General features: G+C 42.5%; 2 protein-coding genes across 2 annotated transcripts in view; both read right to left on the bottom strand.

Annotated features, from left to right (window-relative positions):
• Positions 1-2,714: 2,714 nt before the first annotated feature.
• Positions 2,715-17,674, bottom strand: part of LOC306982734 (interferon-induced very large GTPase 1-like) — a gene marked incomplete at both ends in the record, with an annotated part of 56,673 nt that continues 41,713 nt past the window's right edge. Inside the window, one exon of the mRNA XM_079583196.1 lies at positions 2,715-2,977. Coding sequence (XP_079439322.1) covers positions 2,715-2,977 — 263 coding nt within the window. The remainder of the gene's footprint in view (positions 2,978-17,674) is intronic.
• The window catches only part of LOC306982731 (interferon-induced very large GTPase 1-like), a gene marked incomplete at both ends in the record, with an annotated part of 30,982 nt that continues 16,398 nt past the window's right edge, over positions 3,091-17,674 (bottom strand). Inside the window, 2 exons of the mRNA XM_079583193.1 lie at positions 3,091-3,127; positions 3,169-7,409. Coding sequence (XP_079439319.1) covers positions 3,091-3,127; positions 3,169-7,409 — 4,278 coding nt within the window. The remainder of the gene's footprint in view (positions 3,128-3,168; positions 7,410-17,674) is intronic.

Here is a 17,674-nt window from a genome sequence, read left to right as displayed (position 1 = left end):
CATGATGGATGTTTCTGATGTGTCCTGTCAGCCTGGTGGATGTTTCTGATGTGTGTCCTGTCAGCATGGTGGATGTTTCTGATGTGTCCTGTCAGCCTGGTGGATGTTTCTGATACATGTGTGTCCTGTCAGCATGGTGGATGTTTCTGATGTGTGTCCTGTCAGCCTGGTGGATGTTTCTGATACATGTGTGTCCTGTCAGCATGGTGGATGTTTCTGATGTGTGTCCTGTCAGCATGGTGGATGTTTCTGATACATGTGTGTCCTGTCAGCATGGTGGATGTTTCTGATGTGTGTCCTGTCAGCATGGTGGATGTTTCTGATGTGTGTCCTGTCAGCCTGGTGGATGTTTCTGATACACGTGTGTCCTGTCAGCATGATGGATGTTTCTGATGTGTGACCTGTCAGCATGATGGATGTTTCTGATGTGTGTCCTGTCAGCATGGTGGATGTTTCTGATGTGTGTCCTGTCAGCATGGTGGATGTTTCTTATGTGTGTCCTGTCAGCATGGTGGATGTTTCTGATGTGTGTCCTGTCAGCCTGGTGGATGTTTCTGATACACGTGTGTCCTGTCAGCATGATGGATGTTTCTGATGTGTGTCCTGTCAGCATGGTGGATGTTTCTGATACATGTGTGTCCTGTCAGCATGGTGGATGTTTCTGATACACATGTGTCCTGTCAGCATGGTGGATGTTTCTGATGTGTGTCCTGTCAGCATGATGGATGTTTCTGATGTGTGTCCTGTCAGCATGGAGGATGTTTCTGATGTGTGTCCTGTCAGCATGGTGGATGTTTCTGATGTGTGTCCTGTCAGCATGGTGGATGTTTCTGATACACGTGTGTCCTGTCAGCATGGAGGATGTTTCTGATGTGTGTCCTGTCAGCATGGTGGATGTTTCTGATACACGTGTGTCCTGTCAGCATGGTGGATGTTTCTGATGTGTGTCCTGTCAGCATGGTGGATGTTTCTGATGTGTGTCCTGTCAGCATGGTGGATGTTTCTGATGTGTGTCCTGTCAGCATGGTGGATGTTTCTGATACATGTGTGTCCTGTCAGCATGGTGGATGTTTCTGATGTGTGTCCTGTCAGCATGGTGGATGTTTCTGATGTGTGTCCTGTCAGCATGGTGGATGTTTCTGATACATGTGTGTCCTGTCAGCATGGTGGATGTTTCTGATGTGTGTCCTGTCAGCATGATGGATGTTTCTGATGTGTGTCCTGTCAGCATGGTGGATGTTTCTGATACATGTGTGTCCTGTCAGCATGGTGGATGTTTCTGATACATGTGTGTCCTGTCAGCCTGGTGGATGTTTCTGATGTGTGTCCTGTCAGCATGGTGGATGTTTCTGATGTGTGTCCTGTCAGCATGGTGGATTTTTCTGATACATGTGTGTCCTGTCAGCATGGTGGATGTTTCTGATGTGTGTCCTGTCAGCATGGTGGATGTTTCTGATACATGTGTGTCCTGTCAGCATGATGGATGTTTCTGATACATGTGTGTCCTGTCAGCATGGTGGATGTTTCTGATGTGTGTCCTGTCAGCATGGTGGATGTTTCTGATACATGTGTGTCCTGTCAGCATGGTGGATGTTTCTGATACACGTGTGGTGGATTATCAGGGGAAACGTGCATCACATTTTGCCTCAGAAACTACAATTCATTCTAATCTAAGTCATATGGTTTATGTGTAATAGTATAAGCTCTAAACAAAATATAGTCTTGGTGAAAAAAAATACTTTAGCTCAAAATCATGTTTTCTCTGTAGAATCAGTATGAACCTTTTTAGAGTCACAGAAGTGGGCGTGGCTTCACCAAGGGGGGAAATAATATCTTTTGGAAAACACAATTTTTCGCTCTTTTTAGCCATTTTCTGGTGGAAAATGAACCTGTTTACCACATAAATAAAGTCAAGTCTAAATACGGATATTTTTTTCCATCAAAATTGATCTTTTTAATATAATCTGTACATTATCACCACAGAACATGATATAATAATGCAACAAGAACATCATCACATGATTCTGTATGAACTACAATCAAATCAAAGATTTTACATTTCACAAGATGAAAATCTGATGAGGCTTAAAGACGACGTTTGGAAGAAGTTCCGTAATGTAGGTGATAAATGATAATATTAATATGTTTTTATCCACCCAACAATCATGACTAAACACCAGTCACTGCTATAGATTTACTTATTACATTTGTCATAACTTTTATAATCAACACGACACATTATTTTAGTATCATCATCATCATCATCATCATCATCATCATCATCATCATCATCACCATTATAACAACAACAATGATAATATAGCACTTAATGTTATTATTATTATTATTTTTACAGTATTGTAATGTTATATTTATTTGTACATATACATTCTCAAAAAAAATCATGTTTCTCCTCGGTAATTATCGATTTATTTACTTGATTGTTTTCCCTATTTTGTGAGGTGAGTTGAATGAATGAATGAATGAATGAATCGAGGTTTATACGGCTACAAAACATAAAACAAAATGTTTGTACTGCAAATTCATTACAGACAAGGCGGGAAAAGGTTAATGACAAAACAAAGATAAAATGGATAGGGATCTTTTATTTTTCTCAACACTATTATTTTTTCTGTTGAAACTGTTACTGTTGAAACTGTTACTGTTGAAACTGTTGTTCCAATGAACTGATTACGTGAAACTTTTTAAAACATTTATCTGTACATTTCCTCCAGGTTTCTCATTGCCTGGTCAAAAGTGATGTTTCTCCAATGTCTTGGAATTGCTCCTCTGCCTTCATATTTTAGATTATAGTGCTCCTCTATCTCCGTTTGAAAGGTGCAGACGACCCACTGCCAGTAGGACTCCTGATACAGGTCAGGGGTGATGCTCCATCTGTCATATGGAGGACCTGCACAACGATATTGTTTGAAAGGCACTGATCTGTCTGAAGAACCAGGATAAAAGGATCCATCACCTCCGACTCTTGTTGTGCAAAATGTCACAAACTCTTTGTCTGACGTCCAATAGTGATGGTCACGAGCAAAAGGAGGGCGATGGAAAGGAGTGCTATGATCTATACCTCCGTCTTTAGCACTTGTATGATCTTTGATGGTGTTGGTGCAAACTGCAGAACAGAAAGGACATTTTTCCCAACAGCAGTCGCACAACATGTCGATGAGGATCTGGTCCGGTCTCAGTCTGAACCACTGAAACTTGTCCACTGAGAGATTGGCAGAGATGAAGTTTAGTCCTTTCTCTATTTCTTTCTTCAGAAAATCAAAGTCTTTCACATCAGTAAAGTTTTGAGGGTCTATTGTTCCAAATGTGAGTTTGCCTTTCATGGATCTTGTAAACTCCTGCAGCCACTTGTTTATGTCTCCTCTGTTTCCTTTGGTCGTCTCTGATGCCTCATGAAGAGCATGAAGAACCTGTGTTTGGATGTTTGAGATTTTCTGTTTGTAGAAACTGTGGCATTTATCCTTGTACTTTGTGCATAGGAGATTTTCCACTTCTTCTCTGATGAAAGTCTCAGTGTAGGCCTTTGGATTTCTGATGTATTTAATATATCTGTTAAATTCTCTCTTTTCTGCCAGTGACTTTAACACATGTTTCTCCAGGTTGAGTCTGTTTTCTTTGAACGCTTCGACATTACATCTCATGTCTCCAGCGATATCAATAGCAGTCTGCTTACACACAGCTTCAGTCATGGAGGACTTCAGTTTCTCACAGATCAGTTCAGCGAGAACAACAGCTGAGGAGCTTCCTCTGCAGAAACTCCTGAAGACACTGTAGTATTCATCTTTCTTACTCTCTAAATACGTGCGGACGTCATTGTTTTTGATGAACTGAGAATGAGAGTCTGAGATCCACCTCTGAGTCCTGTAGAACACAAACAGGATCAGATCCACTTTGAACTCTTTCTTTAGAAGATATTTCCATTGTGATTCATATTCAGTAATAGAAGTGATCACATTGAAGCTCATTTCACTGAGGTAAGATGAACTGTAGCCTCTTTGTGCCACAGGCTTTCCATTTATTTCTTTTAATGCTTTTTCTTCAACATTTTTGATGAGGTTTTTCATCTGTTCTTGGTGTTCATGTGGAAGACGACCACTTAAGAACTGTGATACCTTATTCCAGGCGTTGGTGATTATATTTTGATGGCGCTTTTTTGCAACATACTCAGTATAATCTCCACGTTCAGCTAATATTTTGTAGTATGATGATTGTTTCTGCTTTATGATTAAGTCATATTCAAATCCCAGCTCCTGAATGGCCTGAATCTGATCCTGCTCTAAGTTGATCTTTTCAGCAGGTTTTATGTCTCTGGTCAGTTCAGAAACCCACTTTACCCAATCAACATTAAACTGTTTACGCAGTGTCTGATCATCTGGTAAGTTGTTTCTCAGTTTTAGAGCGAGCTGTTTGCTCTTCTGTTGGAGGTTCTTCTCAAATGCTGTCTTTCTTTCATCAACCTCTTTACTTGCTTTCTTTTGTTCAATCACATTATTCAGTTTTCTTTGAAGTTCTTGAACCAGTTCCTCCAGAAAATGTTTAAGTTTTAGTTCATGTGGGACACACCACTGAATAAACATGTCTTTGTCTACCTCACTATGAAAGTACTTTGACGTTAAAAGCTTAATTTCATCATATTTCTTCCAAACTTCTCCATAAAGTAAACTGAGCTCCACACGGTCAAGTTCTCCATTTGTAATTCTTGTATAAAGTTTCTCTTCAATCTTCAACATTTCACTTCTCAAAGCCAGGGTCCAGTTTCCGTATTGAACTTCGAGTTTCCTGTAAACAGCGATCTCCAGAGTGTTTTTGAAGCTGAACACAAAGTTCTCGTTTAAAAGAGCGTTCCACAGATCTGCAACTTTAGCTTTGAACTCACAGAGAGTGACACCAGGAGATTTCTTTGCTTTCTCGAGGATGAAGCTCTTCAGGTCTTGGACACATTCACTGTATCCTGGATTTGGAGGAGCCATCGGAGGACTTCCCTCCCACAGCTGAGCAAAGTACTTCACATCTTTCTGAACGTCAAACTCAATGATGTCACTGAAACTTTCAGCGTCACAAACTTCCTCTTTAGCCGCGAGTTGGACCATTTTATCCAGTTTTTCCAGCAGTTTCCTTTTTCCATCCATGTTTTTCTCTGTCACACTGACATCAGTGACATTCTGATGAACAAACACACAGCTCGGTGAAAGTCTGACTTTCTTCATCCTCATGAAAGCCTGGACCACAATCTGCAGAACGTCCTGCATATCAGAGGGATTCTCTCCAAAGATGTTCACCAGAGTCATGTTTCCCAAACCAACCACAAATGTAGCAAGTTCATTGTCGTGATGAATGGTTTTATTTCCATCTAACTCCAGAGCTCGCAGCCCCTCAGTGTCCACCACAAGGATGTAGTCCCACTGAAACTCTTTCTTCATGTCTTCTGACAGTTTGACCAGCTGCATGAAGGCTCCTCTGGTGCATCTGCCTGCACTGACTGCAAACTGGAGTCCAAACATGGCATTGAGCATCGTAGACTTCCCACTGCTCTGTATCCCCAACACGGACAGAACAAAGACCTTCTTGTTTCCCAGTTTCTTTATGACCTGATCAATAAGACCTGAGATCCAAGTCAGAGGGACGTGACCTGCATCTCCATCCATCAGCTCCATTGGGTGTCCTGAGATCATCAGCTCTGCTGCCAGCTCTGGGTATTTAGACCAGTCAGTCGGCCTCCGTCCTGGAGGTTTATCTAGACTCTTATGGGCTTCATAGATCTGAGCCATTTCTCTGAAGATGTGCTCCAGGCCACAGGTGGCAGACTGAAGGTCCTGGGAGATTTTAGAAAGTTCGTCTTGTTTGGACTTTAGCTCTTTGTCTGGGGTCTTCTTTTGGTCCGAGTCCTCAGACTTTTTCTCCTCCATCAGTTTCTTGAGGTCAAACACCTCCGACCACGTCTGATCATATTTTTGTAGAATTGAAGAAAGTTTATCTGTGGCATAATCATCCAATAAGATCTGAGTCCATGTAAGGAAAAACTCTCTCTCAGTTTGATGCAAAGAAGATAGATGGTGAATAAAAGCCTTCATCAGGTCACCAGAGGAAGCTTTGACCTGATCTTCTCGTAGTATCTTACACTCACTCAACTTTCTACATTTATCTTCCTCAGAATTTCCTTTAAGACGATACCACTCTTTGTTTATTCTGCTCCAGTCATGCCACAGCTGGCCTTGACATGGCAGAAATGTCTTTTTAACATCAGACACAGGGACAGAGTCTATTATTGTCATAATTTCTTTTGCAGAAGATAGTGATGTTTTGCAGCTGGTGACGTCTTCATCCACTCTGAGTCCAGGTTCTGACATATATTCCAGTTGAAAGGACTTGGACCATGAACCAGATATAATGTCTCCAATGATTCTTCTCAGCTCCTCAGAAACGTCTGACTGGCTTCTGTCTTTAAGACCGACTTTGTATTTTCCTTTTTTAAGCTTTATCACACCATGTCCACTGTTTTCAACGAGAACAATCAGAGGTGTAGGAGATTCTAACAGATGTTTGATCACAGCAGCACTCTTATGATTCCGATCCAACGTTGGCACAAAAACCACATTGACTGACGCCTTGTCCATCAGTATTTGCAGCTGTTTGTGGTGAGTCAGACCATCTCCATGAAGATTACAGAAGGCCACACAGTCGCTGAAGCTGTCAGTGGGTTTTCCAGAGGGACAGTACCAGGCGATCTCTGCTACACCATCCAACAGGAGGCGCTTTTTAGAGCTGCCTGGACAGTTCCTGTGGAAGAAGGTGTCATAGCGATCATGGATCAAAGTGTTGATGATCTGAGATTTAGACCCAGACAGAGATCCCAGACGGAAACACAGAACCATCTGAGTCTCTGCTTTACAGATGGACATCGACTTCATGGTCACAGTTTTAATATGTTTGGTCTCACTTTTCTTCCAGGTCTTTTGAATCTGTCGAAACGTCCACAGAGGACACTCGATGTCCCCAGTGAAAGGGTCCGGCACCAGCAGAGGTAAGGCGTACTGACACTGGGACAGTTTAGTGACCATCTTCTGCTTTAGAAAGCTGTCTGAGCAGTGAAACACCGCCATCTGGAGGTCCAGAGGATGGATGTTGGTCTGTTCTGATTTATCATCAGTGTCATAAAAAAAATCATCTGTCTCATTTTGTTCATCTACATTTGTGTTTTCCGGTTTAGCCTGAATGTACCTAACCCTGTAGTCTAACATCATCAGTTTGTGGAGATAAACAGAGCAGAGGTCACTCTCACTCAGCTCGTCCTCATGTTTCAGAGTCGGTTTGATCTGAAGAAACTCTGCAGAGGTCAGTTTATTCTCAGATCTGTCCTGGAGATGGAGTCGGCTCAACAGCGCCATCATCTGTAAATGCACAGAGAGGATTAGACTTGTTTTAAAGTGTCACATTACACACTTTAAACATTAACACATTACTTCATATTTGCAATTAAATTAATAAAACATGTTCCTGGTTTGACTGTTGCTCAGCTCACGTCCTTATTGGACACTGATACAGGAAGTCACATAGATTTGAGGAAGTATTTCCTTAGCTGTGTCTGTGCCAGCTGTTTAATCTTAGTGAAGTGTTTTTATTAATGTATAGTAGTAAGCATAGTAAAGTGTATTATTGTTTTGTGCAGTTGTGGAGCTCATTTTCTAGTTTTCTTCATTCAGTCTTTTATCACTGATGAGCTGAATGTTTAAGAGCATATGACAGGTTGATAAGACTTTGTTTGGTTATTTTAAAATGTCATTTTGTGAAGAAAAGCCTCATAAGATCTTAATATCTGAAATATATGAAACCAAGATTTTTTTCATGTAAAATGAGATTGTATTAAAGATAAATTAAAGCCGCTCGCGGCGATAAAGGCCCTCGCCCTGGCACACTCCTCCCCTTGCGACCACCCCCGCTCGCTCTTGACCCCTGCAAGCCCCGCACGCGCTGCCCCTTGCGACCGTCCCCGCTCTCTCTCGCCCAAACCTCCTCTCGCCTCTGCCTCACACCCAGCCTGGTCTCACTCTTGCGCCAGCGAGAAAAGAGAAAGCATTATAAAAGTGTCAAAGCCATATTTGAAGTGGCAACCTCCTACACCAAAGACCAGCGCACTATCACTGAGCTGTAACTCCATGTTATTGTGGGCCTGATGTGGGCTTCTCTTCTCTAAATTACCTGCAAATTCGTTCCCAGTATACCACTGGAGGAGAGTGGTCAACTCAGGCCATGTGTCCCCCCATACACTTTTTTAATTGTCATCGACGTTGTCCCCGGTGTTGCCTCAGTTGTTTCCGTACAATCCCACAGTTTCTTTTTCTTTAGTTTGCATATTCTGGAAGCGTTCTTTCCTCGTTTTTCAAGAGGGTGGGAACATAGGCGTTGATTCATGTTATATCCATTTGGTGAGGAGTCCAAAAAAAAAAAAAAAGAGTCAAGGTGAGAATCGATCCAGCTGTCTCACAATTGGGAAACCAATACTCTAGCTATGACACTACACAGGGACAGCAAATGCCAGCCGACATGAAAGATTAGGTGTGTTTGAGATGAGCCAGACGGACGCAGTTTTGACAGCCGACTGCAGACTCTCGGTGCCGGTTAGATTTCTGTCCGACTTGCTCCAGAGGCTCTGATGTCACGGGCACGTGGGGCACAGAAAGATCGTGAGACCCCAACGAGAGCAGCCGACTGGATCAGCCGCTGCATCTCTCCAGAGGCAACTGCAGCGGCTCCTCGGCCCAGTGCATGATGGGAAAACACCCACCTGTCTTCACGCTCAGGTGATTGGATACGAGTCTGCTGTGATCAGAAACGTGCTCCTCCCCCTCCTCTCTCCTCTTTAGATCTGAACAAATAAACTATGACTGAAACTATTAAAGTTCTGTATCGCCCCTAAAATAGAGCTCATGTTTGATGCTCTTACAGAACAACTCGTGATTTAAAAGGACGTGTTTTATCTCACAAACCTGAACAAACAAACGAATGGGAAAGTTTTCTCTGATGAAGAATGATGTCTCTGGAGTAAAGGAAACAGAGCAGGAGGTGAATGACTTTTACTTAGGATAAACTTTAAATGAACGCGATATCTGAACGAGACTCTGCGTGATCTGAGGCTCTCGTTGTTCTGCATGTGGAGTGGTCTGATGGGCTTCAGACTTTTTTCTCCGCCCCCGTTGCGTCGGCTACTCTCGCCGATCATCCAGGCGAGACACAACGCCATCTCAAACACACCTAATATCTTATGAAATGCCCCGCGCTCATGTGTTTTAAACTTTGACAAGTGTGCTGCGGCCTATGTAAAAGGAGAATGCATTAAAAAATTGTCAAGGCTGTGTGTGGACTAGCTCCCTCCTTCAACTCAGACGACCACACTATCACTGAGCTATAAGTCCATACAAACATGGGATGCGAGAATTCTCTAAATTGACGGGCCGAAATTAGGTCCCAGCACCCCACTGGAGGAGAGTTTTTTCCCCCTGTTTTTAATGAGGGTGGAACCATAGGCAGTGATTCATGTTCCTCCCAGTAAGTGCAGAGTCCAAAAGAAAAAAGAAAAAAGGAAAAAATAAATTCCAAGGTTGGGATCGACCCAGCAACCTCATGGATGGGGATCCTGCACTCTACCAATGGAGCTACACAGACTGATTTTAAACTGCAGCTGATTTTGCATTAATCTTATGAAAGACCACAGTTGTGTATTTGCAAAAAACGGGATTACAGTTTGGGCAATAATATATTTAATCATTTTGTAATTAGAGTAAATTCCCCTGGCCGCCCAAAGATTAGTTGAGAGGGTGCTCCCTCGATATGTGAAGCAATATTGTCGTGCGACCCACATAGCACGAGGAACACACAGAGAGGGGGACAGGAAACAGCCGGACTGAACTTCCTTTGATTGTACAGTCCCGAAAAAGCTGAATTTACAGCCAAAAACGTCCAAATAAAAACTTCTTTCGCTGACAGAGGGTTAGTAATAGTCCGTACGAGCCTAAAACTGTGGCTTTTGTGAAGAAAGGGGGAAATTTGGAAAATTGACGAATTTCAGGAGAAACTCTGACAGAGGCCAACACGCTACTAGGCTATGACCTCTGGCTATTTTCACGGAGGATGGGCGGGCCACTTACAAGCCACTTAAAAGGCATTTTTAGCGATAGCGGCTGCGTGTGCACACCATTAGGTCCAGGTGGGGAATGTGCACATGCGCCGGATTGGTTCCGTTCCAATCCGGCAAAGTCTGTGAAAGATATGAGGCTTTGAAATTTGCTGAAAATGGCCTCTCAGTTGCGGCCTTGTCATGACCATGCCCAATAATTAAAAATAGTTTGAAATGATGATTTTGAAAGCCACATGGGTTTGGGACATGTTGGCCAAAATTGGAGGCTTTCCATTGAAAACTCGGGGATCTGGGGCCAGAAGTTCAAGAGGTACGATTTTGAAGGGTTGAGGTTTCGGGGCCAAGATGGCCGACTTCCTGTAGCATTTAGGGCGGGGTCATAATATGTTTTTTGACATGTCCTGACGTGGTCTATGTCCCTGGCCAATGTCACGTGTGTACGATGATTTTTTTTGCGACCAGTCCTCCATTGGGTCAATGTAAACTGCCTGTTTGAGGGGGCGCCACAGAGCCAACTTTTATTATTTTCTCTCGCGAACCCCACCCAAAATTAGAGCTTGCGGAGCACTACGTTTTGACCCAGGTTACTTGCATATCGGTTCACGTTTGCTAAGTGAATTCTTGCGTTTCCGTCCTCCGTTAACGGTTTTAATGAGTCCCTCGCGGGACACTGCGTGTCCGTTGCTCGGGCCTAATAAAGTCAATGTAGCACATTTACAACGCTTGGTGTCACATACAGTGCCGAGAAAAAGTGAGTACAACGTTTGGAATTTCTCACATTACTGTCTAAATCGGTAACTAAATGTGGTCTGATCTTCATCACAGGAACGATTAAACAGTGTCTGCTTAAACTGTTCAGTCTGGAGTCTGGAGCAGGAGCATCAGGGTGTGGGGCTGTTCTGTTGCCTCAGGACAACGTGATGCCATCAATGGGAAAATGAATTCACACATTTATAAAGATATTTTGCAGAAAACAGAGACATTCACAAAAACGTGGAGTAAGTAAGTGAACCCCTGTACTAAATCTCTGCTGATCCTTCCTTTTGGTGCAGTAACTGCTTTTCTGTAGTTGCAGATCAGACGTTCACAACGACCAGGATGAATCTTGGACCATCCTCTTTACAAAACTGCTGCAGTTCAGTCACATTCAGGTGGTGTACTTCCTTATTCCATGCTCTCCTGTGAATGTTTGCATGTTATGGCCAATAAAAATATGATCAAATGTAAATGTGTGGGTGGTTTTAGTTTAAGCAGATACTGTTTATTCATTCTTATGATTTTGATCAAGATCAGACCACATTTAGTGACACATTTAGGCAGAAATGATAGAAATTCCAAAGTGCATACATATATTTTCCTCCCACGGTATTAATGTATCTTAAATACACATTATATTCTGGTTTTAAATTAATGTTACCCTTAATCAGGTTATAAACGTTCGAAACACCGACATGTGGATTCACACGGGACTAGAATCCCTTAAGGACTGAGGGTTTTATGAATCACGTTAAAAATGAGGGGAATTTTACTTTGTCACTTTCGCCCGAATGCTTTAGTTGAGTTTTCGGACTGATGGTGGTGATATATCATGGGTCAAGGATACCAACATGACAGATTCACACAGATAGAAACTCTGAGGTCATTTTTACTTTTAACCTGACGTCCCTGGGTCAATCCGTGCAGGTAGGTTTTAAGAGTTTGTTACCTTTTCTTGGTACTTTTCCCCATCGACGTCTACAAAAAATACAAAACAAATGTTAGAAATGAGTGTCTTTGCTTATGACACAATATACAATTAACTACAATTAGAAGCTCTCTCTCTCTCTCTTCACCAAACTGGACTTATTTCAGCTAAATTCTACTTGAAATGTCTCTTCTTTTCTAGTTTTAGTGTAACTAGCTTAGCCTGGTTAACACCAGGACTCCACACCCTCCGCCTGTTCGCTCAGCTCCACTCCGCTCCTCACCGCCTCCGACCGGCAGCGACATAAACACCCACAGTCTCCCCTTCAGTCTGCCACAGTCATCTCCACCGCTGCAGCTCCACAAAGAGCTCGAAGTGGACATGAGCAAAGAAGAGAAATAAAAAAATAAACAACTATTTACGAACAGACGAGCTATAAACTCCGGTCACAGAGGAGATCGGGTTGAAGCGAGACAACTTCTCTTTCACAAGTATTTTTCTGCACGAGGTAGAGAGAGGCATAAAAAAAAGTTATGTGAATGAAAGCAGTAGAAGCTTAATCGGATCAATCAATATAGGCCCCTGTACTGAGAGTAGATTACACACAGGTGGCCTCTATTTAACCGTTAGGCCAAGGTGTGAACGTTCTGGAGTCATTAGGAATGTCATAAAGGCAATTTAATGCACTCATAAAATGCAGTATGAATACTTACACTTTTCTATTTTTTGAAAAATAACGGAATCATGTATCATTTTGCTTTCACTTCACAGTTGTTTGTTACTTGTGTGTGAACGTTCAGTAAAAAAATCAAAATAAAATCTTTATGTTTAGGGTTGTAAACATGACAAAATGTGCAAAAGTTCAAGGTGTATGAATACTTACGAGAGGCACTGTATATATATATATATATATATATATATATATATATATATATATATATATATATATATATATATATATATATATATATATATACACTGCTCACAAAAACTTAGGGCACACTCAAAAAACACATCCTAGATGATCCTGATGATCAATTCGATTTTTCATATGAAAATCTTTATTCATAGTGTAGGGCAATGTGTTGAGAATAAAATAACATAAGAATGATCAATGGAAATCAAATTCTCAGCCCCTGGGGGTCTGGATCCAAAATTATAGTCAAAATCAAAGTAACAAATCAGGTCACTGGTTGATCCAAATTCTGTAGAAATTCCTCCAAACGAGTCTGTATCATCCTCAGTCGTGTGTGTGGCCTCCACGTGCCTGAATACACTCCCTACAACGCCTGGGCATGCTCCTGATGAGACCACGGATGTCCTCCTGAGGGATCTCCTCCCAGACCTGGATTAGAGCATCAGTCAGCTCCTGGACAGTCTGTGGTGTCACGTGGTGTTGATGGATGGACCGAGACATGATGTCCCAGATGTGCTCTATTGGATTTAAGTCTGGGGAACGGGCAGGCCAGTCCATAACATCAATACCTTCATCATGCAGGAACTGCTGACACACTCTTGCCACATGTGGCCTGGCATTATCAGGCATCAGAAGGAACCCAGGGCCCACAGCACCAGCATATGGTCTTACAATAGGTCTGAGGATCTCATCCCGGTCCCCAATGCCAGTCAGGGAACCTCTGGCTCGCACATGGAGGGCTGTGCGGCCCTCCAATGAAATGCCTCCCCAGACCATCACTGACCCACCACCAAACCGGTCATGCTGGATGATGTTGCAGCAGCAGAACGTTCTCCAGGGCGTCTCCAGACTCTGTCACATCTGTCCCATGTGCTCAGGGTGAACCTGCTCTCATCCGTGAAGAGCACAGGGCACCATTGGCCAATCTGCCAATCGCTGTGTTCTCGGGCAAATGCCAATCGGGCTGCACGGTGTTGGGCAGTAAGCACCAGCCCAACTTGTGGACGTCGGGCCCTCATACCACCCTCATACCACCCTCATACCCCCCTCATACCACCCTCATACCCCCCTCATACCGCCCTCATGGAGTCGGTTTCTGACCGTTTGAGGACCAACATGCACATTTGTGGCCCTCTGGAGGTCATGTTGTAGGGCTCAGTGCTTCTCCTGTTTCTCCGTGCACAAATGAGCAGATAGCGGTCCTGCTGCTGGGTTGTTGACCTCGGTCGGCCCCCCCCAGGTCTCCTGGTGTTCTGGCCTGTCTCCTGGTATCTCCTCCATGCTCTGGACACTGCGCTGGGAGACACAGCAAACCTTCTTGCCACAGCACGACTGGACGTGCCATTTTGGATGAGCATCACTCCCTGAGCAGCTTCTGTGGGTTGTAGATGCTCCTCATGATGCCTCTAGTGGTGAGAACACTGGACAAATGCAAAAGTGTTCCAAAAATACGGTCCAAAGGATGAAGACAGGGAAATGGTCTGTGGTCACCACCTGCTAAACCATTCCTCTTTTGGAGTGATCTTGCTAATTTCCTCTCATTTCCACCTGTGTCTGTTTAATTTCCACAACACCAAGTGAAACTGATTCACAATAAGCGTGGCTTCCTAACTGGACAGTCTGATATCCCAGAAATTTGACTGACTTGGAGTTACATTGTGTTTTTTGAGTGTGCCCTAAGTTTTGGTGAGCAGTGTATGTACAAATATAAACACAAAGTGTTTGATTGAAGATGGAAATATTGAAGAGAGTCCTCACATTCAGAGCTGTATGAGCGAGGTTTTTCACACGCTGGACTGGAACTCTTCATGGCGTCTGCACTGGGTTGTTTTTTGAAATCCTCATCATGACGCGCTGTGCATTAAATTAGAAAAAGATTTTCAGTAAAGATCCGTTATAGAAATGTAGACAGTAAGACTTGTGTGTTTTAAGGGTTACCACATTCAGCTCGAGTCTCCCCTTCTGTGTCTTCATCTGGTTTTTGTTCCATTTTTCTCTGAGGGATAAAAACGAGACAGGCCTCAGACGACATGGACACATTTAAGATTGAATTCTCAAACCTTTCATTGATCATAACATAATTTTGTCACTTTATGGTTCAAAAATGTTACTTCATAAAAAGGCCGAGTGGCACTAATTAGTTCCATGCCTCTTCTTGCCAGACTGTGGTTAAAATAAGGCATGTTTTCCCTTGATGCCTGTTTGCACATCCAAGCCGTACTTAGGAACGTTTTGCAAGCACTAGTTTCTTGTAGGACCGGACAGAGAAAGAACCACATCCGGGTCAAGGTAGCTACTTAGCGGAAATAGCATTTGTCCAAATCGAGGCAGCAACTTTGATGGAATCTTCAAATGTAAATTGAGTTGTGCTAAAATAAAATGATGTAGCAGCGCATCGTTTCCATCTTTAGATTATCGATTGGAATGAACTTCGTGTGATGGGTTTTTATTTTTATTTGAAGATTTCAGTACGTCATGAATTTGCAACGTCAGGCCATGAAGGAAAACTGCAGTAGCTCCATCTGGTGGCCACAGGGACCACATTTTAGTAGCATTTATATTTACTACAGTGCTGAAACGTCTTTTAGAACATGCCATTCTAGTGAATTTCTATAATCATTGTAACAATAACATACAAGGATGTAAAAAAAAACAAGTTATCCATTTGTTTACACAGAACAAAATGAAACCGTTGGTGTTGTTTGCAAAGCGACCACAAGGTGGACCTCCTGGACCACAAACTAGAGTTCCAAGCCACTGACGTGCAATTATAATATAATTTGCAAATAGGTCATGGTAAATAGAGGTATCTGATGTACAATGTATAATAAAACCTGAGGAAAGGGAGTAAAATATGATAATTAGTCATAAAAATTGTAGATATTTTGTAGATAAATTGTCTTCACCTTTTCTAAAGTGCTTTTTTCCTCCCTACTTCAGGTGATGAAAGCAGCAGCAGCAGCAGCAGCAGTGAGGGCACTGATGACAGGAGCAGCAGTAATGAAGATGCTCCTGAAAATCCTGATGCCCTTCCTGTTACCAGTGCTCCTGCTGCTAGACGGCATCAGCTGCTCCAAATCAAAAGTTGACAAGTGTTTTGTGAAAAGCGTTAGCTCTGTTTACTGTTCTAATATCCTAACCTGAATACACAAGTGTTCAGTGTATCTTACAGTGCATTTACTTTTGTAATCATGTAGAACAAATAAATGTTGTAATTTGAACACAACTACAATTTTTGCCTGTCGTTGCTCATTTGCACCATACCTAAAACTATATCTGTACTATGTGCTACAGATAAATTAACAATCTCCACTTAATTTACCACCAGCTTGAAAGCAAAAACACTAATAACATATTTTCTGGTATAATTGGAAATACATTCAGGCGTTAAGGGGTTAAAATATACTGGCAAAGTGGAATAAAAATACTCCAAACTGCAGTTTTCAAGGTATAGGTAGGGGGCGCTATCCTGGGAGTAATTAAATGAATGGCTGCTTTCTGTTCAGTTTGGGGTTGTGCATTATTGACTTGAATATGAGCTCTGTCGGCCAATGCCTGTGGTCTTGAGCTGTCCTTGAAAATACATGAACTCTACGAGTTCTTCACCGTGGCATAATAAGGAGGCAGATGAAAAGTTTTTCAAACCTGGGTAAAATCTAGAAGTTCATTGTGTCTGGATACTTTGTACCAAGTAAGATCTCACACCAGGGACTAGTTCATTAAAACACAAGAGTAGTCAAAACAGATTTTGTATTTGAATCAAAAATGGCCGACTTCCTGTGCATCAGGGCGTGGCACTCCTCTTCAGTTTCTGGTTTGTTATGTTGTTCCCTTTCATTGTACTGAACGGTTTTGTCCTATGCCAAAAAACTCATGTCCCGATTTGCATTGGGGTCCACTTTGAGGGGGCGTTGTCGAGCCAACTTGTTTTGGGCGTGGTCAATTTCCATCGATTTTTTCACAACCTAAATGTCTCCACCAAAACGGGTGAGTTCTCAGCAACGTTTAGCGGGTCAAAAGTGCCATCGTTGACGGAGAAAAGCAAAACATAAAACAAAAACAATAGCTCTTTGCCAGGGACTTCGTCCAGCTCGGGCCTAACAAGTCAGAGCTTACACCCTGACGGACCAAACTAATATGAAAAAGGACCTCCATTTATATGGAACAAGTGACTGTCACTACGTTTAACGCAGTGAGCCTTCGTGGTCATTTTTATATTCACTTCATTGAATGCTGTGGTTTCCAACAAATGTGTGATTTTAAAGTTAATTATTTTGTGACTACCTAACTACTGGCCTGGCCAATCAGATGCTCCTCCTTCCTGTTCAAAAGAAGAACCGTCTGGATCATTTCCCTACTTTTCCACTATCGGTCCAATTACAGACCGAGAGGCAGGAGTTCATGGCACCAAGACACCGAAGCTGTCACTGCACTCTTCCAAAACATTAAAGATGGCAGCGACTGATACACTATTTTCTTTAGCTCATTCGTCTGTTTTAAATCAGTTGGAAAATGTAAAATCCCTAAAACCGGAGCAAGACACAGCGTTGGAAACATTCCTGGTGAAAAAGGACGTTTTAAAAAAGGCTTCCTCCCGCTTTTCCTGCGTCCATTCCAGAGTTTCTGTAATTGGTTGATCCCGTCTGTCAATCACACCACCGGGAAATCGCTGAGATCACACTCCCAGACACATGTCTTTGAAAAAGAATCTGGGAAAAAGCATGTAGTCTGGCAGGTCAGGCTACCGAACTACCAAGTTAACCTTTGTTTGGTCAGACGTTTGTGTCCAGTTGTATTTTGTTTCTGCCCATTGGTGATTTGATCATTCACAGCTTCTCTCCATATTTAACATCTATATTTAGTAATAATCTGTTGCCTCATGAAGTAAATCTTACCTCAGTTTCCTCCTCAGAGCTGCTCC

The sequence above is a fragment of the Gobius niger genome (assembly GCF_951799975.1).
Source record: "Gobius niger genome assembly, contig: SCAFFOLD_47, whole genome shotgun sequence".
In the NCBI taxonomy this organism is placed as follows: domain Eukaryota; kingdom Metazoa; phylum Chordata; class Actinopteri; order Gobiiformes; family Gobiidae; genus Gobius; species Gobius niger.
The sequence above is the reverse complement of the archived record's forward strand: the minus strand, read 5'-3'. Positions and strand labels throughout refer to the sequence as shown.